At 42.7% G+C, this 27,819-nt stretch overlaps 1 protein-coding gene across 1 annotated transcript in view; it reads right to left on the minus strand.

The window, feature by feature from the left end:
- LIPC (lipase C, hepatic type) overlaps positions 1-27,819 on the minus strand; it is a 305,016-nt gene that overhangs the window by 35,230 nt on the left and 241,967 nt on the right. The window contains exons 5-6 of the mRNA XM_069762120.1: positions 17,268-17,447; positions 9,697-9,814 (exon numbers count right to left, since the gene is read on the minus strand). Coding sequence (XP_069618221.1) covers positions 9,697-9,814; positions 17,268-17,447 — 298 coding nt within the window. The remainder of the gene's footprint in view (positions 1-9,696; positions 9,815-17,267; positions 17,448-27,819) is intronic.

Genomic DNA, 27,819 nt, shown 5'->3' on the forward strand with positions numbered 1-27,819 from the left:
TATTCTAATCAGTTTCTACACCGGCGGCCGTATCGCAGCTCTATGCTATGTGTGGAGAGCACACATTGTACAGATGAGACATTTTAGCTGAGTTTATATGTAAATAACAGACCCTGCAAAGCCTTATAAATTTTATATTTTTAAATCTATAATATAATGCTGGGAGCATCACTCTGTCGGAAGCCTTTATAGACTGCGCAAGCGCAAGCGCCGGCGCAGTCTGGGCCTCACAGAGTGACGCTCCCAGGAGATCGCGGTATGCGTAAACACTGAACGCACACCGCGATCTCCACCGGAGAGTCAGGGACCGCCAGGAGGGTAAGTATATTCACCTGTCCCCCGTTCCAGCGCTGCGTGCGGCTCCGTCTCCTGGGTCCTCTGCTGTGACGTTCCCAGTTCAGAGGGCGCGATGACGCGCTTAATGCACGCCGGCGCCGCCCTCTGACTGAACAGTCACAGCCAGAGGAGCCGGAAGATGGCGGCGCGCAGCGCTGGAACGGGACAGACAGGTGAGCATAGCAAGTGCTGGGGGCCTGAGCTAGCGGTGACTCCGGCACCTGACCCCCACAGCGCGCCGATGTCCCCGCCTGCTCAGGCCCCCAGCACTCGGCGCCCAGCGACGATAGGTGAGTATGTTATTTTTTTTTTTATATATATGGCAGCAGCATACGGGGCATATATAATGGAGCAAGAATAAATAAAAAGAAAAACAGCTGACCGCACCACCGCTACAGCTGAATGCCTCCGCTCCAGGCTAATTAGCTCCAGCTGGCCCCCAGATCTCGGGTGCTTAGGCCAAGAGAACAGATATCTTAGATGCACGGAATAGAAAACGGCAGCACTCACCGATCTTCTTGACAGGTACCTTTATTAGTTAAAAGTCTTCACGGCTCGGGGGTGAATGAACAGAAGAATGTGAAGGCAGAACGACGGCTGTTTCGCGCCGGTCTGGCGCTTCAACGGGTTCAGTGGAAGATCGGACGTGACGTCTGAAGTAGTCCGCACAAACTGTGCTCCTCCCTGCAGACTCACTCCGCCCATCCACGGTACAAACTTAATTAACAACCATAAAACCAATATACAACAGTACCTATAGACACCAAACTGCATAACGGTCGACGAAACATAGATATACAGTTGCAAATCTGGCAAGCTGAAATGCTAAACATGTATTGTTAAACCACAAAGGATGACTCTTAACCAAGGCTGACCACTATTACACTGCTATGCAATGACATGGCCCCCTTGTTCACCTGACCTGAACCCCATAGAGAACCTGTGGTCCCTCATAAAATGTGATATCTACAGGGAGGGAAAACAGTACACCTCTCGGAACAGTGTCTTGCAGGCTGCTGCACGCAATGTTAATCGTAAACAGATCAAGCAACTGACAGAATCTATGGATGGAAGGCAGTTGAGTGTTATCATAAAGAAAGGTGGCTATATTGGTCACTAATTTTTTTGGGTTTTGTTTTTGCATGTCAGAAATGTTTATTTCTAAATTTTGTGCAGTTGTATTGGTTTGCCTGGTGAAAATAAACAAGTGAGATGAGAATATATTTGGTTTTTATTAAGTTGCCTAATAATTCTGTGCAGTAATAGTAACCTGCACAAACAGTTATCCTCCTAAGATAGCCAAATCTAAAAAAAAAAAACACTCCAACTTCCAAAAATATTAAGCTTTGATATTTATGTGTCTTTTGGGTTGATTGAGAACATGGTTGTTGATCAATAATAAAAATAATCCTTTAAAATACAACTTGCCTAATAATTCTGCACAGTGTATATACACTGCTCAAAAAAATAAAGGGAACTCTTAAACAACAGAATATAACTCCAAGTAAATCAAACTTCTGTGAAATAAAACTGTCCACTTAGGAAGCAACACTGTTTGACAATCAATTTCACATGCTGTTGTGCAAATGGAATAGACAACAGATGGAAATTATTGGCATTTATCAAGACACACTCAATAAAGGAGTGGTTCTGCAGGTGGGGACCACCAATGCTTTCTGGCTGATGCTTTGGTAACTTTTAACAATAACAACAACACTCGATTCGGCCGCCCCACTCATGCATAGTAAAACTCGTACAATTAACAGGCAGCCCTGGCTGACCAGCCTGACCAAAGAATTGAGACGGGCTTCCAGGATTGCTGAGCGGAGATGGAAGCGATCCCACTCTGCCGACCACTTCACTGCATACAAGCAGTCCCTCGCCAGCTTCAAGTCTGCGCTCACTGCCGCAAAACAAACTTACTTCTCATCCCTCATATCCTCCCTGTCCCACAACCCTAAACAGCTTTTCAACACTTTCAATTCTCTACTCCGTCCCCCCGCACCTCCTCCTTCCCCCCTCATTTCTGCTGATGACTTCGCCTCTTTCTTTAAACAGAAGATCGATACGATCAGAGAAAGCTTTGGCCCACAGCGCCCACTGCCCCTCTTAGCTGCTCAACCCTGCTCCTCCAAAACCAGCTTCTCCACCATGACAGAAGATCAGCTCTCCACCCTCCTGTCAAGATCACACCTCACCACCTGCACGCTTGACCCGCTCCCATCCCACCTCATCCCTAACCTTTCCACGGTCTTCATCCCAACCCTAACGCACCTCTTCAACCTCTCACTCACAACAGGTGTCTTTCCCTCATCCTTCAAGCATGCCAAGATCACACCCATCCTCAAAAAGCCCTCCCTCGACCCATCCTCTGTGTCTAGCTATCGCCCGATATCTCTTCTCCCTTATGCCTCCAAATTGCTGGAGCAACACGTCCATCTTGAACTGTCCTCCCACTTCTCCTCCTGCTCCCTCTTTGATCGGTTACAATCAGGCTTCCGTTCCCATCACTCAACTGAAACTGCCCTAACTAAAGTCACCAATGACCTACTAACTGCCAGGAGCAAGCGACACTACTCTGTCCTCCTTCTCCTGGACTTGTCTTCTGCCTTTGACACTGTAGACCACTCCCTTTTGCTACAAATCCTCTCATCCCTTGGCATCACAGACTTGGCCCTTTCCTGGATCTCGTCATATCTGACAGACCGAACATTCAGTGTCTCCCTCCCCCACACCACCTCCTCACTTCGCCCCTTGTCAGTCGGTGTTCCTCAAGGCTCTGTTCTAGGACCCCTACTCTTCTCCATCTACACTTTCGGCCTGGGACAGCTCATAGAACCCCACGGTATGCAGTACCATCTCTACGCTGACGACACGCAGATCTACCTCTCCGGACCTGACCTCTCCTCCTTGCTTACCAAAATCCCGCACTGTCTGTCTGCCATTTCAGCCTTCTTTTCTGCTCGCTTTCTACAACTGAACATGGACAAAACAGAATTCATCATCTTTCCCCCATCTCACTCTACCCCTCCACCAGACCTATCCATCAATGTCAATGGCTGCTCACTATCCCCAGTCCCACACGCCCGGTGCCTCGGGGTGATCCTCGACTCTGCCCTCTCTTTCAAGCCACATATCCAAGCCCTTGCCTCCTCCTGTCGTCTCAAACTCAAAAATATTTCCCGGATCCGTGCTTTCCTTGACCGCAACACTGCAAAAACGCTAGTGCATGCCCTTATCATCTCCCGCCTCGACTACTGCAACCTCCTACTCTCTGGACTCCCCTCTAGCACTCTGGCACCACTCCAATCCATCCTACACTCTGCTGCCCGACTAATCCACCTGTCCCCCCGCTATTCCCCAGCCTCTCCCCTGTGTCAAGCCCTTCACTGGCTTCCTATCGCCCAGAGACTCCAGTTCAAAACCCTCACACTGACATACAAAGCCATCCACAACCTGTCTCCTCCATACATCTGTGACATGGTCTCCCGGTACCTACCTACACGCGACCTCCGGTCCTCCCAAGACCTCCTTCTCTACTCCCCTCTCATCTCTTCTTCCCATAACCGCATCCAAGACTTCTCCAGTGCTTCCCCCATACTCTGGAACTCTCTACCCCAACACATCAGACTTGCGCCTACCATAGAAACCTTCAAAAAGAACCTGAAGACTCATCTCTTCCGACAAGCCTACAGCCTGCAGTGATCCTCAACCTACTGAACAGCCGCACAGCCAGCTCTTCCCTCTCCTAGTGTATCCTCACCCACCCCCTGCAGACTGTGAGCCCTCGCGGGCAGGGTCCTCCCTCCTTATGTACTCGTGTGCCTTGTTATCTGCTCATGTTTAATGTATTTGTCTATATTTGCCCCGTATTCACATGTAAAGCGCCATGGAATAAATGGCGCTATAAAAATGTATAATAATAATAATAAATTTTGAATGTTGGTTGAGCTTTCACACTCGTGGTAGCATGAGACGGACTCTACAACCCATATAAGTGGCTCAGGTAGTGCAGCTCATCCAGGATGGCACATTAATGCGAGCTGTGGCAAGAAGGTTTGCTGTGTCTGTCAGCGTAGTGTCCAGAGGCTGGAGGCGCTACCAGGAAACACAGGCCAGTACATCAGGAGACATGGAGGGGGCCGTAGGAGGGCTACAACCCAGCAGCAGGACCGCTACCTCAGCCTTTGTGTAAGGAGGAACAGGAGGAGCACTGCCAGAGCCCTGCAAAATGGCCTCCAGCAGGCCACAAATGTGCATGTGTCTGCACAAACGGTTATAATCCGACTCCATGAGGATGGCCTGAGTGCCCGACATCACAGCCCAACACCGTGCAGGATACTTGGCATTTCCCACAGAACATCAGGATTGGCAAATTCTCCACTGGCGCCCTGTGCTCTTCACAGATGAAAGCAGGTTCACACTGAGCACATGTGACAGAGTCTGGAGATGCCATAGAGAGTGATCTGCTGCCTGCAACATCCTTCAGCATGACCGGTTTGGCAGTGGGTCAGTAATGGTGGGAGGTGGCATTTATTTGGAGGGCCCCACAGCCCTCCATGGGCTCGCCAGAGGTAGCTTGACTGCCATTAGGTACCAAGATGAGATCTTCAGACCCCTTGTGAGACCATATGCTGGTGCAGCTGGCCCTGGGTTCCTCTTAATGCAGGACAATGCCAGACCTCATGCGGCTGGAGTGTGTCAGCAGTTCCTGCAAGATGAAGGCATTGAAGCTATGGACTGGCCCGCCCGTTCCCCAGACCTGAATCCAATTGAACACATCTGGGACATGATGTCTCGCACCATCCACCAATGTCACGTTGCACCACAGACTGTCCAGGAGTTGGCGGATGCTTTAGTCCAGGTCTGGGAGGAGATCCCTCAGGAGACCATCCGCTGCCTCATCAGGAGCATGCCCAGGCATTGTAGGGGGATCATACAGGCTCGTGGAGGCCACACACACTACTGAGCATCATTTCCTTGTCTTGAGGCATTTCCACTGAAGTTGGATCAGCCTGTGGCTTCATTTTCCAGTTTGATATATCATTCCAAATCCAGACCTCTGTGGGATATTAGTTGTGATATACGTTGATAATTTTTAGGTTTTATTGCTCTCAACACATTCCAGTATGTAATGAATAAAGATTTACAACTGGAATATTTCATTCAGTGATATCTAGAACGTGGGATTTTAGTGTTCCCTTTATTTTTTTGAGCAGTGTATGTATGTGTGTATATATATATATATATATATATATATATCTATATATGGGATTCTCCCGTGAAAATAAGATATCACCTATCCACAGGATGGGTGATAGCTGGTCGGTGGAAGCTTGACTAATGGAACTTGCACCGATTGGCAAAACAGGGACCTTTAAGCCCCGTTAGAATGGAGCAGCAGTAAGTATGCTCAAACGCCACTCCATTCATTCCATAAGGGACTGCCAAGAGCTGCGCTTAGCTTTTCCTGACAGCCCCTTAGAGAATGAATGGAGCTGCAGTTCAATTTTTAAAAGGCATTAAAAACATCCTGATTTGCCAATTGGTGCAGGTCACAGCAACTGGAAACTCAATGACCAGCATATTATTACTTATCATGAAGATAGATGATAACCTCTTTTCACTGGACAGCTCATTTATATGCTTTTACAACAGATTTCTGGCAAATAGAAATTGCTATTGTGTTTTTGCAACTCAGTTATGCACAGTTTTTCTGACTTTTGACATTTATAAGCTGGCTTCTTGTCTAAAAAAAACATCTGAATGGGTCAGTGTGGGAGATGAATGGCCAATCATAGTCTGGAAGAATCACTATAATTTTAACCAGAAAGTGGCATAGGTTATAGCAGGAACCTACACCATGTCTGATTCTGGTGCACAGATGGCCTTAAAATGCACTGGATTCATTAAAGGGAACCTGTCACCCCGTTTTTTCAATATGGGATAAAAATAGCGTTCTATAGGGCCTGAAAATGCTGCCAAAATACCTTAGTAAAACTGCCGTTTTTGGCTGTTAATCACACTGGTCCGGTCAAATGGGCGTTGTGAAATCGCTGTTTCTTCCCCACCTCTTGCTTTTCCCTAAGAAATTCCTCCCCGGCGTTGGCGTAGTATTTCGCACCTGCGCATTGAAGTCTCATCTCGCGCCTGCGCATTATGCTTTGCCCAACATGCATGCGCAGCTCCTCACTGTAACTTGTGTGCCCCGTAAGTCTGGATATGCAAATTGTGATGTCCTGGATGCCGGTAAACTTTTCCCATCCAGGACTGCTAGCTTAAGTTTTGTAACAAAATCGCTTATCTATCTATCTATCTATCTATCTATCTATCTATCTATCTATCTATCTATCTATCTATCTATCTATCTATCTATCTATCTATCTCATTCTATCTATGGTATTCTTTCTTTCTTATTCTTATTCTTTCTATCTATTTATCTATCTCATCTATCTAACAGCAGATTACCTACAACATACACTCTGCGACATACACCCTACAACATACAACATACACCCTGCGACATACACACTGTGACATACACCCAGCTATATATACGTCTTGCAACCTACCACATGTGACATGCAACATACTACATGCGACATGCAATATACCACATGCAACATACCACATTTGACATGCAACATATGACATTCAACATACGACATGCTACATACCACATGCAACATATTACATGCAACATACTATATGCGACGACAACATGCAACATGCAACAACATGCGACAACAAGCAACATGTGACGACATGCGACAACATGCGAGATGCAACATGCGACAACATGCGATAACATACGACACGCAACATGCTACGACATGTGACAAGATGCGACTACATGCGACTACATGAAACCAAAAAGAACAAGAAAACCACCATGGAGAATGCACACCACTACTAAATTATATATAAAAAGGTAAACTTTTATTGACAAACCGCATAAAAACAACTAAAACAATAACAAACAGACCCCTCCCACACATGTAGATAACCCCTGCAGTTACACAAGTATATGGAGATGTGTTACACATAAGTATACCAACACAATTCTAGCAATATACGTCAAAAAATATATATGGCAATAACCAAATATCTCAACCGTAATAATCCCTAAATACCCCTGATGATAAGGGGAAATCCTAGAGCCAGGATAATGCAGAGCAAATCTGCAATAATATGCAGAGATCAAAAAAGGAGAGTGGTACGCCAAAAGCACACAATATGCTGATATTTGAAGTATTTGGGGCCAGTTATCTATAATAAGAGCTGAGGTTCCCGAAGGCCAGCCGGTAAGGGTGCCGAAATAAACAATCTGCCTGCATCCACAGGAAAGAAATGCCCACAAAATGACCACAGCAATTAGGCCATAAGGAAGAATAGTGCAGTCGGGCACCAGCTCCATAGGACCATCCCCAAGAAGGATGCGGGGCCTACGACTGGGGAGGGAGCAGTTGAGCTGGCATTCCCGGCACCTTTCCCTATTGGAACCAGACAAGGGGCTGACAGGGAGCTGGTGATGCTGAGGGTACAGATGGGGCACGAACTGTCCAAAGATGCTGCACAGATGGCAGAGGAAAGGAAAGTGCAGACAGGACAGAGACTGGCTAGAGGTATGGCCGTGAATGCCGAGAGTAAAGAGAGAAATGACAGAAATACTAGAGTCTGCCCATATGGCAGAGGAAGGGAAAGTGCAGGAAACGTTGCCCTGTGTGAACTGTGCTCCAGATGTGAAGAATGCAGATAAGAAGATGTCTCTGTGTTTGAACTGTGCTGTCTGTGAGATGAATATGCTGCTATCTAGTAAAGTTAAGCTGTTCGAAAAAGACCTCGTCTCTGAAGTGATTTCCAGAGTTCATAAATGCAGAGTTGACATGGCAGCAGCTGAGGGGAATCTGACAGAGCCTGTAAGTGTGCTGTGGTGCATGTTGCACATGCAGTACAAGGGACTTTATCTTTTCATGTACAAGGCGTTGGGATGCTCACTGACTGTTACTTAGTGAACTCGCCCACGATTACCACCCCGTGCCACCTTGTTACAGATACAACATGTGCGCTCATACATCCTGCCTTTTTTGTAGTTTTGGCCATTTTGAAAACAATTTGGAGTGCTTTATATATGAAATACATGTGTTAAATTACAGTCCTAAAATATGAGCTATGTCTACAAGAGAAGGAGTGTTTTTTTTTTAAACAGTCTGCTATATATATATATATATATATATATATATATATATATACTAGATGGCAGCCCGATTCTAAAGAATCGGGAGTCTAGAATCCATATATACTTTATTTATTCAAATGTAAGAATAATACAATTAATAAATAATAGTAAGAAAGAACAAAAATAATAGGCAGTATATGGAGAAAACACCAAACAAAAGTTCAAAATTGGTGTGAAAATGTCACTGAACCACTTCACAACTAAATATATATAGTTTTGGTAAATGGTATTATCATTTTTTTGACGAAATTCGGCAGGAGCTTGAAGAGCAACGTCACTGGGCCCGCCTCCACGCAGTAGAAACTTGCTGTGAGGTAAAAATTCAAAAATCACACCAAAATGGCGGGCGGAGTGTGTCACAGTACGGCACGTTTCTGATTGGTCGCTCGCAGCACGCGGCAACCAATCAGACACTGGACACTGTTGACGTCACTTAGCTCCGGACATTAGCTCCGGACATTAGCTCCGGACATTAGCTCCGGACAAAGCCACGGAAGTTGGCACAAATTGCAGGAAGTAGTATTCTAGGCAATTATATATTAGATATATCAATCCACTGTAGAAATTTTAATTTTTTCGTTCTGGTGTAGTTTATTCCTCATTTCTTTGCTATCTTTAATTTGAATGAAGAAATGCTGAATGACAAAAATAAAAATCAGGAAAAAGACAATAAAACAAAGCAACGATAAAACCCTTCTGTGTCCTGATCTACATATACAGAGATAAACAGTAAAATAGTCAAATGCTGTAGTATGTAGAATTATGTAGCGCTTCATAAAACTACTATTCTTCCAAGTGCATAGCAGGCGAAACAGCTGCATAATTAAACAGACAGATAACTATAAAGTGCAATTATAGGAGAGAGATGAAGCTTTATCGTTCACCATTGGGGTTCTATGCTGTAATATAAACTAAACCTACTTTTTTTCATGCTTTTCTTTTTTATTATGTTTGGTAGAATGATTGCTAGCATTTGCCTGTAACCAATACTGGTGATTGGATGTGACTCCGGGAAGCACGCTGTTTATCACACAATGCAGTATGAGATTGTGAATAGGATTTGTCAGTTGTTTATGGCAATGAGTTGTGTTGCAGGATTGTAGTAAATAATTAGAAATTACCTGTAATTCTTCCAATCTTGTCTGATCCGTTAACATAACTGCCAGCAAATCCTGATACATGAGCTCCAAGGCTGTACCCAATCAAATGAACATTACTTCTAGGAAATTGGATGGATGACTGGAAAACAACATGAATTAGAAATCAAGACAACTACTAGATGAGGACAGGACAATGTGTGTTATTGAGGCGGCAGTACAATTAAAATGACAGCAGGAAAGAATGAATGGCAGCCCCAGTTGTACAGTAAGGCCAGGTTCACGGGTTTTTAGTGCAGTTTTGGTAAATAGACTGTTGGGGAAACCCAAACGCAATTGCCTTTTTCCTGATACTATTGAACAGAGTTTGTTGTGAGTAAAAGTCATACATGATTACACAAAAATGGGGTGTTTTCTCCAGGAATGGTTTTAGAACTATCCCCAGGTTGTGTGCGTTATTGCCGATCAGCCCAATTCACTTCAATAGTGTGTAACTGCAATACTAGTTACAGCCCATGAACAAGTGTGGTGCTGTTCGTAATCCTCCATAACCCCTTTAATTCATTGTGGTGTCCTATTCACTATAAACTCACAAATGGATAAAGGGGTTATACCAGCTTGCCAGAATTAGGAAAGTTTCCAATGTGCACATAACTCCATCCAGACCAGATGTCTTTAGGATGCAGAAGAAACATCAAAGAGTGAAACATTTCTTACATTTTTCTCTATTATTATTCATTCTTTAAAGAGGTTGTCCAGGACTTTTATATTGGTGGTCTATCCTTAGAATAGGTCATCAATATTCGATTGGTAGGGTTACGCCACATGCCACCCCCTTATCTTGGTTTTGGCTGCCAGATGTGCTGTGTTGCGAAGCTGCCAACTGCATAGTGGCCGTAGCCTGGGGACTGCAAATCCGCCTCCTATTTTATGTGAAAGGAAGTTTCTGCATAACTTGGTGTATTATAGAAGGAATAATGTACATTCTATTATAAAGCATTAAAGGGGATATCATGGAGTGATACAAATTACCGTCCTTTCAATGGGTCGTGAATATCAGATCAGTGGGGGTTTGAAACTGCACCACTCGGCTGATAGTTTAAGCTATGGCCGCTGTAAGTTGATACTGTATAGACCTGGAATATCATAGCTCCATAGTGTAGTGGCCATTCTCAGGCAGCTCCCATTGAAGTGAATATGGTGTAAGCCACAGTACCACAGAATTGTGCTATTCAGCATAAATGCTGTAGTGTTCTGGCTCAATACATTGTGCACCTCTGGCAATCCCGACTAGAATGGTGGATGTTATATTGATGACCTCTCCTGAGGAAAGGTCTATAATATCTTATTCCCAGAAAACCCCTTAAAGAATATGAGGAATAGGCAAGAATTATTACACCCATATAAAAAGCAAGAAGCAGTAGATAAAATACTTTTTATACAAGTCCAAGAACTATCTAATGTAAACATAGATGCGAATATTCTTATTATACGTCTTCCCTTATATGTTATTGGATAGGCTCAGTAAAGGGGATCCTCCATATTAGCTGCACAATAACTGTCTGCTCTCTGGGGCATTTCTGAGCCAGCTGTGTTGTGATATAGTAATAATATTCTACTTTTACGGAAAGAATAAATCGTTCCATCATCTTTCTACGTGGACATGCGGGGTATAAACAAGATCATTTCCTCTGTTTATGATTTGCTTTGTGAGTTAAAGTGATTCCAAGCCTCTGAAAATGACAAGTCACCAATGCAAATGAGGAAGCAGAAGCCGAGGCAAATAAATATAGCGGTTATATTTTACAATGCAAATGTTTGTGCTGGCACCATTACACGCGGCAGAGTAGGTAACTTAGTTGAACATCTTGAGGCTGATTATATGGCTGCTGAACTACTGCGGTAACAATGCTATAAAAGTAAGGGGAGAGGAGTAAATCTGGCAGGTGCATTACTGTCCAGAAGGAAAGAAATACGGTGCTGAGCTGGACATCAAATAGTCACACACGTCTGCCACTTGTTATCTCAGTCCGCTGTTAGCCACTGACTATATATCATTATATTGTAATGATATCGCTTTTCTTTATGACTAATCTCTATTTTGCCTCCTGCTTTTATGTTGCTGTATTTATGAAGCATACAATCAGAAATGAGGTAATTAAAGGAGAGCTAAAAGTAGGTTCTATCACATACAACTCATTTTGCTTATGAGATAATAAGTTATAATACAAGTTAGGAGAAAGTTTTTGGGGAGCAGTCCCTGCTCAGATATGTTCCCAAAGGGTGTTTTCACATTGCATTTAGGCACCTATTCAGTGGCTCCGTCTGGGCTTACGTCCAAATCCTCCAGAAAATGGGATTTAGACTATAATGGTGATGACAGAGCTAATGTGTGCTCTACCGTGCATCCTTTTCGAGCATATACGACTAATGGGGGCTAACACAGGCGCAGTAGTAATATCCCATAGTTTGATGTCAGGCTGGTGGACTTTGGACCCTATAAGTCAAGACTCTAATTTTTTATCTTATCAAACAAGTGCAAGTTTACATATTTAGCTGCATTGTAAATTCTGTTTTTGTTGTACACACCGACATGTATATAAAGGATATATGACTTCCATTATTCATTCACAGATTCCAAGTATACATGAAATGTGTATTGCTATGAAATAAAGAAAAATCCCATTACAAATTCTGAAAACTTTAAGACCTTGATTGATAGAAGCAAATTGGGCAGAGCTGGGGAGTAACTAATATATGTCGAGTGGTGGCGTATCTTACATCAGAGCACCCATCTCTGAAATATGGTGAGGTGCATGCCAGTTCTCAGATGAGCTGAATTCATTAAAGGGGCTGTCCGATAAGTCTGCAGTGACCCTGTGACTGCAGACTTGTGAATCCTCCCAGCGCACTCACTGCAGGCTTTGAGGATTTTCTGGTGTCAGTGTAAAGATATATACATATTGCCCACATTCCCCCTTGAAGAAACAAGTGTTGTAATGTGAATTGTGATGTGCGTTAAAGATGTTAGCAATGTTGATAATGTGAATTGCCTGACAGTAGCAATAGTAGTAATCTTCATGCAATGACGTCCTCTTCCTTGCTTTTGTCGCGGCTCCTGCGCAGGCATAATTCTCGTGAGGGCAGAGCAAAGTACTGCAGTGCGCAGGCGCCGGGAAAGGTCAGAGAGGCCCAGCACCTGCGCACTGCATTACTTTACGCTACCCTAAACAGCGCAAATCAGTATGCCTGCGCAGGAGCTGCAACAGAAGAAAGGAGGATGACGACATCGTATGAAGATGGGAGGCGCAGGACCCGGACCTGCAACGCCCATCGGACCCAAACCGAACAGGGACCGCCCCTGGGTGAGTATAATCTAACTTGTTTTACTTATCTTTCAGGTTTTACATCAGGGGCTTATCTACAGCATTACAGAATGCTGTAGATAAGCCCTTAATAGCGGTGGCCGCAGTTCATAGGGCCAAAATGAGGTGGCAGATTCCCTTTAAAACTACTCAATGTAACGGGTCTAGACAAGACTGAGTATGCAAGACGCATAGAGTGCCCCGGGCGGAGTTCCAGAGCATCAGCATTAGAGAAGATAAGTACTGGCCATACTGGCACTGTAGCTCCCCTAAGGCGAAAGAACATGCGGAACTGCAGGCTGAGTAAAGGACTTTTGCTAAACTGAACTGTAGGGCCGAGCTGGAATGAGGGGTGAAGTAGTAAAAAACAGTGGATATAGAGGAAAAAGTAAAAAGAGTAAAGAGTTCCAATTCCTTGCTATGTGAAAAATGCTTAGAATTGTGAAGGAAACATTCATAAGACTGTGTACCCACCATCTCATGTATACAGTGCCTTGCGAAAGTATTCTGCTTTCTGGAACTTTTCAACCTTTTCCCACATATCATGCTTCAAACATAAAGATACCAAATGTACATTTTTGGTGAAGGATCAACAACAAGTGGAACACAATTGTGAAGTTGAACAAAATGTATTGGTTATTTTAAATTTTTGTGGAAATTCAAAAACTGAAAAGTGGGGCGTGCAATATTATTCGGCCCCTTTACTTTCAGTGCAGCAAACTCACTCCAGAAGTTCGTTGTGGTTCTCTGAATGACCCAATGTTGTCCTAAATGCCTAATGATGATAAATATAATCCACCTGTGTGTAATCAAGTCTCCGTATAAATGCACCTGCTCTGTGATAGTGTCTGGGTTCTGTTTGAAGCACAGAGAGCATCATGAAGACCAAGGAACACAACAGGCAGGTCTGTGATACTGTTGTGTAGAAGTTTAAAGCTGGATTTGGATACAAAATGATTTCCAAAACTTTAAACATTCCAAGGAGCACTGTGCAAGTGATCATATTGAAATGGAAGGAGTATCATACCACTACAAATCTACCAAGACCCGGCCGTCCCTCTAAACTTTCATCTCAAACAAGGAGAAGACTGGTCAGAGATGCAGCCAAGAGGCCCATGATCACTCTGGATGAACTGCAGAGATCTACAGTTGAGGTGGGACAGTCTGTCCATAGGACAACAATCAGTCGTAAACTGCACAAATCTGGCCTTTATGGAAGAGTGGCAAGAATAAAGCCATTTCTCAAAGATATCCATAATAAGTGTCGTTTAAAGTTTGCAACAAGTCACCTGGGAGACACCAAACATGTGGAAGAAGGTGCTCTAGTCAGATGAAACCAAAATCGAACTTTTTAGCAACAATGCCAAATGATATGTTTGGCGTAAATGTTTGGCTCATCACCCTGCACACACCATCCCCACTGTGAAACATGGTGGTAGCAGCATCATGGTTTGGGCCTGCTTTTCTTCAGCAGGGACAGGGAAGATGGTTAAAATTGATGGAAAGATGGAGAGAGCCAAATACAGGACCATTCTTGAAGAAAACTTGTTGGAGTCTGCAAAAGACCTGAGACTGAGACGGAGATGTATCTTCCAACAAGTCAATGATCCCAAACATAAAGCAAAATCTACAATGGAATGGTTCACAAATAAATGTATCCAGCTGTTGGAATGGCCAAGTCAAAGTCCAGGCCTCAATACAATCGAGAATCTCTGGAAAGAGCTGAAAACTGCTGTTCACAAACGATCTCCATCAAACCTTACTGAGCTCGAGCTGTTTGCCAAGGAAGAATGGGCAAGAATTTCAGTCTCTCGATGTAAAAAACTGATAGAGACATACCCCAAGTGACTTGCAGCTGTAATCGCAGCAAAAGGTGGCGCAACAAAGTATTATCTTAAAGGGGCCGAATAATATTGCACGCCCCACTTTTCGATTTTTGAATTTACACAAAAATGTAACCAATAAATTTCATTCAACTTCACAATTGTGTTCCACTTGTTGGTGATTCTTCTCCAAAAATTTACATTTGGTATCTTTATGTTTGACGCATATGTGGGAAAAGGTTGAAAAGTTCCAGGGAGCCGAATAGTTTCGCAAGGCACTGTAGAGTGACTGCAGACTTGTTGATTTAAATCAGACAGCCCGTTTAAGAGGCATTGCCTCTTCATGAATGAGGAGCATCTGACTTCGCCTGATCATCAAGTCTGGCATTGTCTACATTGGCTTTGATGAGTCAGGGACTTTAAGAACTAAAAAAGACCTGACAAAACACAAAAACCATGAGACATAGGGAATCATAATATTGATGTTGCATAATAAACATAGTATAGTACTAATCAGGCCACAGAGATATTGCAGTGTTGATATTTTCAAGTTATAAAAAAACTTTAGAAAAACTTTCCACAAATATCATAATGAGCCTTGAAAAAAAGTGCAACTATGTTCAATGGATCCCACTTCAGCAATAGCTATTTTATCTTAAATTCCTGTGGATTTGGTAGTTAGTTACATGAGATATGTGATTAAAATATATAAAGGACATATTGTTTTATTGATTAAATAACCCATAAAAGTAATTAAACTTAAAGGGGTTTTCTGGGACTATTTTATTTTTGTCTCATGGGACCAAGAACTGACAGTCAGTAAGTTACTAACTACCTGCCTGTTCTGCCCTGCTCTGGCTCAGAGTGATCACAGACCTCTTCTGCTGGTGATTCTGCTGCTTCACATCAATAGAGCATCTCTTCTGGGTTGCTATTCCATCAGGGTGTGACTGCCAACATTGTGCTGATTGACAGCAGGCTCCCCACATTTCAGCATCGAGGAACCAGCATGATCAGCATGATGTTGGCAGTTATGACTTGTCAACAATGCAGAGCGGAAGAGACGCAGAACATCACCAAAGCCACAGAATCTCCGGCAGGAGCAGTCCGTGACTGCTCTGAGCTGGCAGAGATCGGCACCAGGCACAACAGGCAAGTAGTTAGCAACTGCCTGCCTGTAAGTTCTTAAGACAACAAGAACAAAAAATAGTCCCAGATATTCCCTTTAATACCAAGTAAAATATCTGAGTTTCAGTCTGGAACTGGACCTCATGATTGGTGTTATGGCTGGAGCCGGTCATCTTGTAAGAATGTGCACCACTGGAGCATCCTCTGGTGAGCCAGTCTTCATTGTAGTGCTTCAGTATTGGGTAAGGGGCTGAGTACTTATAAATACTAACACCAATATTTTACCTTTATTATATTAATATGTATAAGAAAACAGCAGTATGTACACAATTGAGTTCAATCATTGTGTTCAAAGCCTCAGCCCCATCTTGTAAAGTGACCAGATATTATTGTCAATAATATGCATGAACAGATACGAGTACAGTGAGTGACGATTTGGAAGATGAGCTAAGCTTTGTAAAAAATACATATTTTTTTCAGAGTTTTTTTCGTGTATAACTTGGCTAGAGCTATGCTTTCTAACCAATTTGATCGACGGTACATATTTCATGTTCAAGAACAAAATAAACTGCTCAAAAAATGAGAACTCCTGAAGGTCACCCCACGTATTCCCTAAGTCAATGAATCTTCATGGATATCAATTTGTCTGCTAAGGTTGTCTTCACCCTAGATAATAAGTGTTATTCATCTCATGTAGATGTGGCTTTAAGAAAGCACTCTCAAGTACATTTCACTAAATCCTAAATCTGCCATCTTCAAAAGGGATTCAGTAACATTTTGTTGAGATGCTCCAGGTCACACTGCACTTTGCGTGACCCAGAAGTGACTTTTACAGTGTAAGGCCACATTCACATGTTCAGTATTTGGTCAGTATTTTACCTCAGTATTTGTAAGCCAAAACCAGGAGTGGAACGATCAGAGGAGAAGTATAATAGAAACATATGCACCACTTCTGCATTTATCACCCACTCCTGGTTTTGGCTTACAAATACTGATGTGAAATTCTGACCAAATACTGAACGTGTGAACTTGGCCTAAGTCTATGGAGTGTCAAACGAGGATCCATAGGCTCACATTGTGTAAGAGACTTCCGTCTCACACATAGAGAATAGAGTGAGCCAGATAGTCGCTAGCACAATGACATCAATGAGAAGAGAGGCAGAACAACACTGGACCCTGGAGAAGATGGTGATGATAGATGAGTATATTACACATCCACACTACACTACAGACACTCATACACAGTTTTAGTGACAAAGAAAGTTCATGTTAATCTTACTTCAAGCCATTCCAGGAATTCCGCTATCTCTAGACCAATAAATCGAGCATTCTGTACTGCAACTGCGTAATGCACATGAGCAGACAAAAGCCAGTCCACGATGATGACATTAATCTCCTTTTTACTGGTTTTGAATGCAGCAGCCATCTTTGGAATCCAAGCTTCCAGATTTCCATCAATCTAAAAACAGCAAAGGTGTAAGAAATGATGTCAAGAGGTATTACAGATCTATTTTCAAGCTCATAAACAAGTATGAACGTTTTAGGGGACTTTTTTCTCATTTTTTTAAAATATTTCTCTTGTGATATAATTATTTGAGCGTTTGTTTATTTGCAGGAGCTTTTGTATTTTTTAATGGCACTTCTAAGATATATGTATGCCATTGATTAACTTTTATTATATTTTTCTTTTAAATAAACTATTCAATCAGAACTGCAGCCTTCAATCTGTTTAAATAATAATTTTTTTTGTAAAATGCAGCATGTGTTTTTGTATAAGTAAAATGTATGTACAAATGACCCAGAGTCTCCTCACCTCGACATGCTTATCATGTCACTCTCCGCAAGGAGAAACGATACTTCTTGGATCCCGGTCAGATGCCTCTCAATCAGCCAAACTAGATCTTCACTTTGCACTGACGAGGGGCAGTACCCCGAAACACAGTGTCTGCAAATTGAGTTTCTGGTTTGGCTATTATCCTAAGTCATGTGACAAGGCTCAGTAAAGGGTCGATATTGACTGTTAGGATTGCTACTTCCAATAGGTGGCACTAGAGTTCTAGTTCTCTTCCTCTCTGAAGAGACAATTTGCATATTTCCCAGAGGAGCATTGCGGCTTTAAGTCTCCACACCTCGACATGCTTATCATGTCACTCTCCGCAAGGAGAAACGATACTTCTTGGATCCCATATATGCTCAGAAATCTGAAAGAACATCTGGTCTACCTTAATTAATGAGTTAAATGGGTTGTCCGGGACTTTAATATTTATGGTCTATCGTTAGTTTACATCATCAATGTCTGATTGGTGGGGGTATGACACCCGACACCCCCCGCTGATCAGCTGTTTCTGGTGTCAGCAGCATCCTGAACTGCTCAGGAGCTGCACAGCACAGCTCGGTTGAGGGAATAGTTGCTGCGGCTGGGTACTGCATATCTGCCACATATTGATTTGAATTGGAGGCAGATGTGCAGTACCTGGCTGCAGCCTGTGACAACACAGCATTTATTCTTAATAATGCCATATGTATATTTAGTAGGCCCAGGGACATGAGCTATTGTTCATACCGTGGGGGAAAAAAGTATTTAGTTAGCCACCAATTATGCAAGTTCTACCACTTAAAAGATGAGAGAGGCCTTTAATTGACATTATAGATAGACCAAAACTATGAGAGTCAAAATGAGAAAACAAATCCAGAAAATCACCTTGTCTGATTTGGCAAGATTTATTTTGCAAATTATGGTGGAAAATAAGTATTGGTCATTAATAAAAGTTCATCTCAATATTTTGTTATATATCCTTTATTGGCAATGACAGAGGTCAAACGTTTTCTGTAAGTCTTCACAAGATTGGTACATACTGTTGGTGGTATGTTGGCCCATTCCTCCATGCAGATCTCCTCTAGAGTAGTGATGTTTTGGGCCTGTCCCTGGGCAACATGGACTTTCAACTCCCTCCAAAGGTTTTCTATGAGGTTAAGATCTGGAGAATGGCTAGGCCACTCCAGGATCTTCATATGCTTCTTATGAAGCCACTCCTTCATTGCCATGATGGTGTTCTTGGAATCTTTATCATGCTGAAAGACCCATCCACGTTTCATCTTCAATGCCCTTGCTGATGGAAGGAGGTTTGCACTCAAAATCTCAAGATACATGGCCCCATTCATTCTTTCATGAACACAGATCAGTCGTCCTGGTCTCTTTGCAGAGAAACAGCCCCAAAGCATGATGTTGCGCCCCAAAGCATGATGTTGCCACCTCTATGCTTCGCAGTAGGTATGGTGTTCTTTAGATGCAACTCAGCAATCTGTCTCCTCCAAACACGACAAGTTTTGTTTCTACCAAACAGTTCTAATTTGGTTTCATCGGACCATATGACATACTCCCAATACTCTTCTGGATAATCCAAATGCTCTCTAGAACACTTCAGACGGGCCCAGACATGTACTGCCTTAAGCAGGGGGACACGTCTGGCACTGCCGGATCTGAGTCACTGGTGGCGTAGTGTGTTACTGATGGTAGCCTTTGTCACGGTGGTCACAGCTCTATGTAGGTCATTCACTAGGTCCCCCAGTCTGGTTCTGGGATTTTTGCTTTGTTCTAGTGATCATTTTGACCCGACGGGGTGAGATCATGCGTGGAGCCCGAGTTTGAGGGAGATTATCAGTGGTCTTGTATGTCTTTCATTTTCTTATTATTGCTCCCACAGATGATTTCATCACAGCAAGCTGCTTGCCTATTGCAGATTATGTCTTCCCAGCCTGGTGCACAGCTACAATTTTGTTTCTGGTGTCCTTCGACAGCTCTTTAGTCTTCACCATAGTGGAGCTTGGAGTGTGACCATGTGAGGTTGTGGACAGGTGTCTTTTATACTGATAACAAGTTCAAGCAGGTGCCATTGCTACAGGTAATGAGTGAAGGAGAGAGGAGCCTCTTAAAGAAGAAGTCACAGGTCTGTGAGAGCCAGAAATCTTGCATGGTTTTAGGTGACCAAATACTTATTTTCCACCGTAATTTGCAAAATAAATCTTGCCAGATCAGACAAGGTGATTTTCTGGATGCTTTCTCATTTTGACTCTCATAGTTGTGGTGTACCTATCATGTCAATTACAGGTCTCTCTCATCTTTTTAAATGAGAGAACATGCACAATTGGTGGCTGACTAAATACCTTTTTCCTCAATATATAAGTTTGAATGTTGACTTTTGATGTAGATAGAATTGATGTTTGTGAATTGTTGAAAGGCTGCCATTTACCTATTGTATCAGGCCTTGCAGCTTATTGTCCTAGTATCCTTGGGAAACAAATAAACAGGGTAATTGAACTATTGATGTTTGTTAATATGTTGATTACTCTTTGTATCAGTGCATGCAGCTTGTTGTTCTGCCAATATTGAAGGACACACTATACAAGAATTTGAACTCTTGAACAGTGAGAGATGATCTCCCCAACTTTCCCCCATTCCTGTGGAAAAATGCCTGAATTAGCGCTATGAACTATAAAAGGAGGATCTACATGGGGGTGTTGTATCACAGTCTCTTGTAGTGGGCTATTTTCTCTTTTAATTGTCCCAATTAAAGTATGTAGAGTAAAGGATTAACTTAGTCATTCAAGGTATCTTGCTAGCACACGGCCTCTGTTCACTCTCTCTGACCTTCTCAATGATTTACTTGTGATATGATTGGGGCTCATTCTCAAGGGATTCAGAGTCAATATATCCAGTGGGGGACTGAGAATCAACAAGATCGCACTGTGGATAATCAGGTTGTGGGATGAACCACCACAAACAAGGACCAAATGGCCATCCAGCAGAAAACATATCTTGGCATTCGGCAGGTGTCTCTGACCTTTTGTCAGAGGGTACCTGACCTGGAAAGGCACTCTCAACAGGATTCCTTCTGGAATGAACTCTGACGTCATCTGGTGGATTGTTGGCAATGCCATCTCCGCTGGTATTGTCCGCTGGAGGCATCTGGGATGTCATCTGTCAGCAAAGCTTCACATGGCTATGCTGTACCAACTTGGTTGTCCCTTCATTCTCCTTAGAGATATTGTAGATTTCTACTCCAGGCATAGCGATAGCTCGAACGATGTTTGGCAAGTATCGCACTGCTCATCTAGTTTGCTGGTGTGATGATTCTTCTTAACCCGACTGACAGGGGTTTTGCTTTGGCATTCATGTTGTTGTTCTCTTTCTGTCTCTGACAAACGACTTTCATTCTCTTTTCCACAATGACATTAGCTTTTTCAAGTCATTGCTAATGCTCTGTGACCCAACCAGTGTGTGGTAGAGGGTTGGCTGTCTCTGGAACTCGCACTTCCAAGGCAACATCTGCTGGTAGTCTTCCTTGTCTACCAAACATCTGGTAATAAGTAGGGTTCGCGAAACCCGACTATCTCAAAAGTCGAGTCGAGTGAAATCGGCCGATTATGGCGAAAAGTCGAGGATCGACCGAAACACGAAACCCAATGCAAAGCCAATGGGAATTTTTTTTTTTCTTCTCTCTCTCTCTCTCTCTCTCTCTCTCCCCCTCTCCCCCTCTCCCCCTCCGTCCGTCCCTGAACTGAAAAGCTGGTGTTACACAGTGCAAATCGCTACAGCGCACAAGCGACAACATGGCGATAGGCGTCCACGCCCCTAAGACCTATGTCATCACTCTGCCCACGCCCCTTCATTGGCTGAAAAAAATGGCGCCAAGCACGTCATACGAAACGCGACTTTGGCGCGAAAGTCGCGTACCGCATGGCCGACCCCACACAGGGATCGGGTCGGGTTTCATGAAATCCGACTTTGCCAAAAGTCGGCGACTTTTGAAAATGAACGATCCGTTTCGCTCAACTCTAGTAATAAGGCGTATACCCGGTGGAATAATGGACATTGTTATTGAAGAGATTGAACAATTCTGGCAGTAGATTTTACCGATCTGTTCTCTGCTGAGCCAGTAGCATATCAATTAGAGTCTGATTCATCTGCTCACACAGACCGATATACTATTGAAGATATGCAGTTGTTCTCACTTTCGTACAGCCATAGAGAGTACACAGTTCTTGGAACAGTTCATATTCAAATTCAGCACCTGTATCAGTTAGGATCCTTTCTGGATATCCATAAGGTTGTACGAATGTCTTCCAGAAGATTTTGGCTGTCGTTTTCACTGTAAGGTCTTTCAATGGCACTGCAACATCAAATTTTGCATAGTGGTCGATGATAGTCAGGGCGTAGGAGACTCCAGTCGCAGTAAGCTGTAGTTCCACATAATCCAGTGCAACCAATTCCAATGGTTTATGAGTGACTATTGGGTGCAGCAGTGCTTTCTGGTGAGAGCTTTCACACGTCTCAATGTGCAAGCGGTACATTTATGGCACCATTTTTCTATGCCATTTCCCATCCCTATCCAATAGTATCTAGTTCGGATGTTGGCCTCAGTCTTGTGGCAACCAAAATGTCCAGATTATAAGATAAAGGAATCGCTGCACTCGTATAATGAAAGTTGCTTATATCAGAATTTTATTCGGCTAGGACTTATAGTGAAGCGATAGGCAAGTAAAGTTTCGGCCAACTCGTGGCCTTGATCACAATATCGCTGTAATAGACAGAGAGAAAAACAAACAAAATTTCAAAATCAGACAAAAATACATATACATATTTACATATTTACACTTATGAATGCATGTCAAGAATAGTAGGCAGGGTAAGGTATACTCCAAAATAAAGATACAAATTTCATCTGATAGATGGAGTTCGTGCCTTGGAAGAACCCGAGATCAGGGAGAGTGGTTTCAAGAAGCAGAGCATACGGTATCTAGACGAATAAGACGAATGAACATACCCAAATTGGATTTGATGTTAAGGTAGGAATATTTCATAAATGGGGAATCTGATAAAGGACGCAATTGTGAAAACCTGCAAGGGATAATATAGAGTAAATCACAGGGAAAAACATAGAGAGCATATACAGTTAGGGCCAGAAATATTTGGACAGTGACACAAGTTTTGTTATTTTAGCTGTTTACAAAAACATGTTCAGAAATACAATTATATATATAATATGGGCTGAAAGTGCACACTCCCAGCTGCAATATGATAGTTTCCACATCCAAATCGGAGAAAGGATTTAGGAATCATAGCTCTGTAATGCATAGCGTCCTCTTTTTCAAGGGACCAAAAGTAATTGGACAATTGACTCTAAGGGCTGCAATTAACTCTGAAGGCGTCTCCCTCGTTAACCTGTAATCAATGAAGTAGTTAAAAGGTCAGGGGTGGATTCCAGGTGTGTGGTTTTGCATTTGGAAGCTGTTGCTGTGAGCAGACAACATGCGGTCAAAGGAACTCTCAATTGAGGTGAAGCAGAACATCCTGAGGCTGAAAAAAAAGAAAAAATCCATCAGAGAGATAGCAGACATGCTTGGAGTAGCAAAATCAACAGTTGGGTACATTCTGAGAAAAAAGGAATTGACTGGTGAGCTTGGGAACTCAAAAAGGCCTGGGCGTCCACAGATGACAACAGTGGTGGATGATCGCCGCATACTTAATTTGGTGAAGAAGAACCCGTTCACAACATCAACTGAAGTCCAGAACACTCTCAGTGAAGTAGGTGTATCTGTCTCTAAGTCAACAGTAAAGAGAAGACTCCATGACAGTAAATACAAAGGGTTCACATCTAGATGCAAACCATTCATCAATACCAAAAATAGACAGGCCAGAGTTAAATTTGCAGAAAAACACCTCAAGAAGCCAGCTCAGTTCTGGAAAAGTATTCTATGGACAGATGAGACAAAGATCAACCTGTACCAGAATGATGGGAAGAAAAAAGTTTGGAGAAGAAAGGGAACGGCACATGATCCAAGGCACACCACATCCACTGTAAAACATGGTGGAGGCAACGTGATGGCATGGGCATGCATGGCTTTCAATGGCACTGGGTCACTTGTGTTTATTGATGACATAAGAGCAGACAAGAGTAGCCGGATGAATTCTGAAGTGTACCGGGATATACTTTCAGCCCAGATTCAGCCAAATGCTGCAAAGTTGATTGGACGGTGCTTCATAGTACAGAAGGACAATGACCCCAAGCATACAGCCAATGCTACCCAGGAGTTCATGAGAGCCAAAAAGTGGAACATTCTGCAATGGCCAAGTCAATCTCCAGATCTAAACCCAATTGAGCATGCATTTCACTTGCTCAAATCCAGACTTAAGACGGAAAGACCCACAAACAAGGAAGACCTGAAGGCTGCGGCTGTAAAGGCCTGGCAAAGCATTAAGAAGGAGGAAACCCAGCGTTTGGTGATGTCCATGGGTTCCAGACTTAAGGCAGTGATTGCCTCCAAAGGATTTGCAACAAAATATTGAAAATAAAAATATTTTGTTTGGGTTATGTTTATTTGTCCAATTACTTTTGACCTCCTAAAATGTGGAGTGTTTGTAAAGAAATGTGTACAATTCCTACATTTTCTATCAGATATTTTTGTTCAACCCTTCAAATTAAACGTTACAATCTGCACTTGAATTCTGTTGTAGAGGTTTCATTTCAAATCCAATGTGGTGGCATGCAGAGCCCAACTCGCAAAAATTGTGTCACTGTCCAAATATTTCTGGCCCTAACTGTATACAGACAGCATGTATATGTATGAAACCCAGGGATTAGAAACCGGAAATAGAGACCCTTGTAAAGAAACTGCAGACTGGAAGATAGCTTTGTAAATAAGAGAGTAATATAAGGCTAAAAGTTAGCGCAATGGGTTGGTTATAACTTCTCTGAAAGTATGCTGGGGTCTCACATCCGTGTCTCTTTGTTTCCTGCACGTGGAGCAAGCGTTGGTGGCCAAGTGGGAAGTGCCGACACTGGCACAGGATGTGAGACCCCAGCATACTTTCAGATAAGTTATAACCAACCCATTGCATTAACTTTTAGCCTTATATTACTCTCTTATTTACAGCGCTATCTTCCTCTGTTCCCTCTGGGATATATCAAGTTACACAGGGATGACACAGCGGACCCATAGCCCTGATTCTATATGCAAAAGAGGTACTAGATTGATCTCTAAGCACCCATAGATTGGCAGTCCATGACACCTGTTACCTGGAGTTTTTACACCGGTATTATTAATTTCTCTTTATAGCCACACTCTCCAATTCTATAAATTCATTCCCAGATGGAGCTACGTTTACATTGCACTGGCAAGTTGAGCGCTTAGACCATACCATTTTGGTTAGTATTTTAACCTTTGTACCACGTGGCTCATTCACAGGTTCTAGGTGATCTCATTACGGCTTCTTTTTTCACTGTACTACTCCTCAACCATGCACACCCATGCTCGGGGCACCAAACTCTGGCCCCCTCACTCTGGACAATGAGGCTTTGGGTATAGCCAGTCTGCAGTTTCTTTACAAGGGTCTCTATTTCCGGTTTCTAATCCCTGGGTATCATACATATACATGCTGTCTGTATATATGCTCTCTATGTTTTTCCCTGTGATTTACTCTATATTATCCCTTGCAGGTTTTCACAATTGCGTCCTTTATCAGATTCCCCAGTTATGCAATATTCTTACCTTAACATCAAATCCTATTTGGGTATGTTCATTCGTCTTATCCGTCTAGATACCGTATGCTCTGCTTCTTGAAACCACTCTCACTGATCTCGGGTTCTTCCAAGGCACGAACTCTATCTATCAGATGTAATTTGTATCTTTATTTTGGGGTATGCCCTACCCTGGCAACTATTCTTGACATGCATTCATAAGTGTAAATATGTAAATATGTATATGTATTTTTGTCTGATTTTGAATTTTTTTCTCTCTCTGTCTATTGCAGTGATATTGTGATCAAGGCCACGGGTTGGCCGAAACGTTACTTGCCTATCGCTTCACTATAAGTCCTAGCCGAATAAAATTCTGATATAAGCAACTTTCATTATACGAGTGCAGTGATTCCTTTATCTTATGGCTTATGGGACCCTTGGCACCGTTAACTGGCACCGTGAATCACAGTGGTTGAGTGCTAGCTTTCTATGCTCTCTAAAATGTCCAGATTAGTTATGATAGGCTTCCAAGACAAAGTTGGCATCTTGCTTTGGTACTTCGATCTGGATTACTCGCTAATGGGTAGTTGGGATAATGGTTCTTCGAACCAGCAATTCTCTTTCAAAGAATAGCCATTTCCACTGTCTTAAGAGTCTTTTCAACTCAATGTTTCTGTAGATGCCCTGGTCTCTATGGAGTCCATTCTTTGTTGTGAGGAAATTCCTTAGAGTATTCGGCACTCTACTTTTTTTCCTGGATTAAGACACATTGGACTCAGTTTGCAACTGTTGCTCTTGCTGGTCAGATAAAGGATAAAGATTTCACCTCAGAACATGGTCTTCCTGCTTTACAGACAATTGGTGGAAATCTGGCATCTCTACTTCTTCCCATTCATCACCTTCAGGTTCTTTACAAGTAGGAAGCCACGACAATTCATCAGCATTGGTGTTAGATTTTCCTGCTCTGTATTTGATATTGATATGGTAATTTGCCAGTCTTGATGGCCATCTCTGTTCTAGGGCTCCCAGTTGGACAATGTTCAGGTGCGGCAACAGGTTGTTGTCTGTGAAGGCTATGAAAGGAGTAGCCACCAAGTAGTCTCTGAACTTCTCTGTCACTTCCCATACCAATGCAAGGAGCTCCATCTTGAAGGCACTGTAGTTCTCTGGACTTCGTTCTGTTGGTCTGAGGGAACAACTCGCATAGGCAATTACCTTCTCCTTACCTTCTTGGACTTGTGCAAGAACAGCTCCTAGCCTTTTCTTGCTAGCATTGGTATAAAGGTGAAACAGACAGTTGTAGTCAGGGTATGCAAGGAAAGGAGCCTCTGTCAACATTTTCTTCAGTTAATTGAAGGAGGCATGTAGTTCCTCAGTCCAGATGATCAATTGACTCTTTCTTGTCTGACATGAAGAATGGCCTCTCAACAGCTCTTGCAGGGGTGAAAACAATATCACAGAACAGATTCCATAATGTGAAAACACAATCAGAGTAAAGGCCTTATACCTTTAGGTTGACAGGCCTGATGTTTTATGGACACTCCTTAGACACTTCCGAGTAAGCCCACGTGAAACATGCGTTCCGGCTGCTGACTGATTCATCATTGTGTTAGATCATGGGTAAGAACTCGGATTAAGTTATGTATTTTACCCTGAATACATGCATTGCTGAACTGGTAGGGAACTTCCCTTGCAACAGTTTTTTTTGATGAAACAACATTTAAATTAGATTAATAGTTGTCACTCCAGTGTTACTATGCATTGTGTTAGGACTATATGGAATGCTGAAGCACTGGTACTTTACATAGCATTTTTTATTACTATAAAATACCTTCTTATGGTTCATTTCCCATGTCCACCATATGTTGTTTTTTAGGATGAGCTAGTCTTCTGCAACTTGAGCCCCTTACTTGACCTTGTACTTACAGTATATGTTTTCATGTATGTGTTTATATGCCTGTCTTGGAATGCTTTTTTGAATAAAGAAATGTATTAATTTTCAAATTGACTTTTTTCTCCGTGTTTTTGGTGTTTTAAGCTCTTGCAGGGGTGCAGCAATCTGGGTGAAATTTTTGATGAAGTAGTATCCTGCAGGTCCCAACAAACTTCTGACTTCTTGGACCAGCTAAATGAGGACCATCTAAAAGTTCTTGTGACCTATGCAATATTCCATTAGCCTTTGGATAGTTCCTGGGGCATTTCACAGTCCAAATGGCATAAAATGGAAAAAGAACAGGCCCATATGTGTTGCGAAGGCTGTTTTCTCTTGGTCTTTTGGAGATACAGGTACTTTACCCGCTGGTCAGGTTTAAT

The sequence above is a fragment of the Ranitomeya imitator genome, chromosome 4 (genome assembly GCF_032444005.1).
Source record: "Ranitomeya imitator isolate aRanImi1 chromosome 4, aRanImi1.pri, whole genome shotgun sequence".
Classification (NCBI taxonomy): domain Eukaryota; kingdom Metazoa; phylum Chordata; class Amphibia; order Anura; family Dendrobatidae; genus Ranitomeya; species Ranitomeya imitator.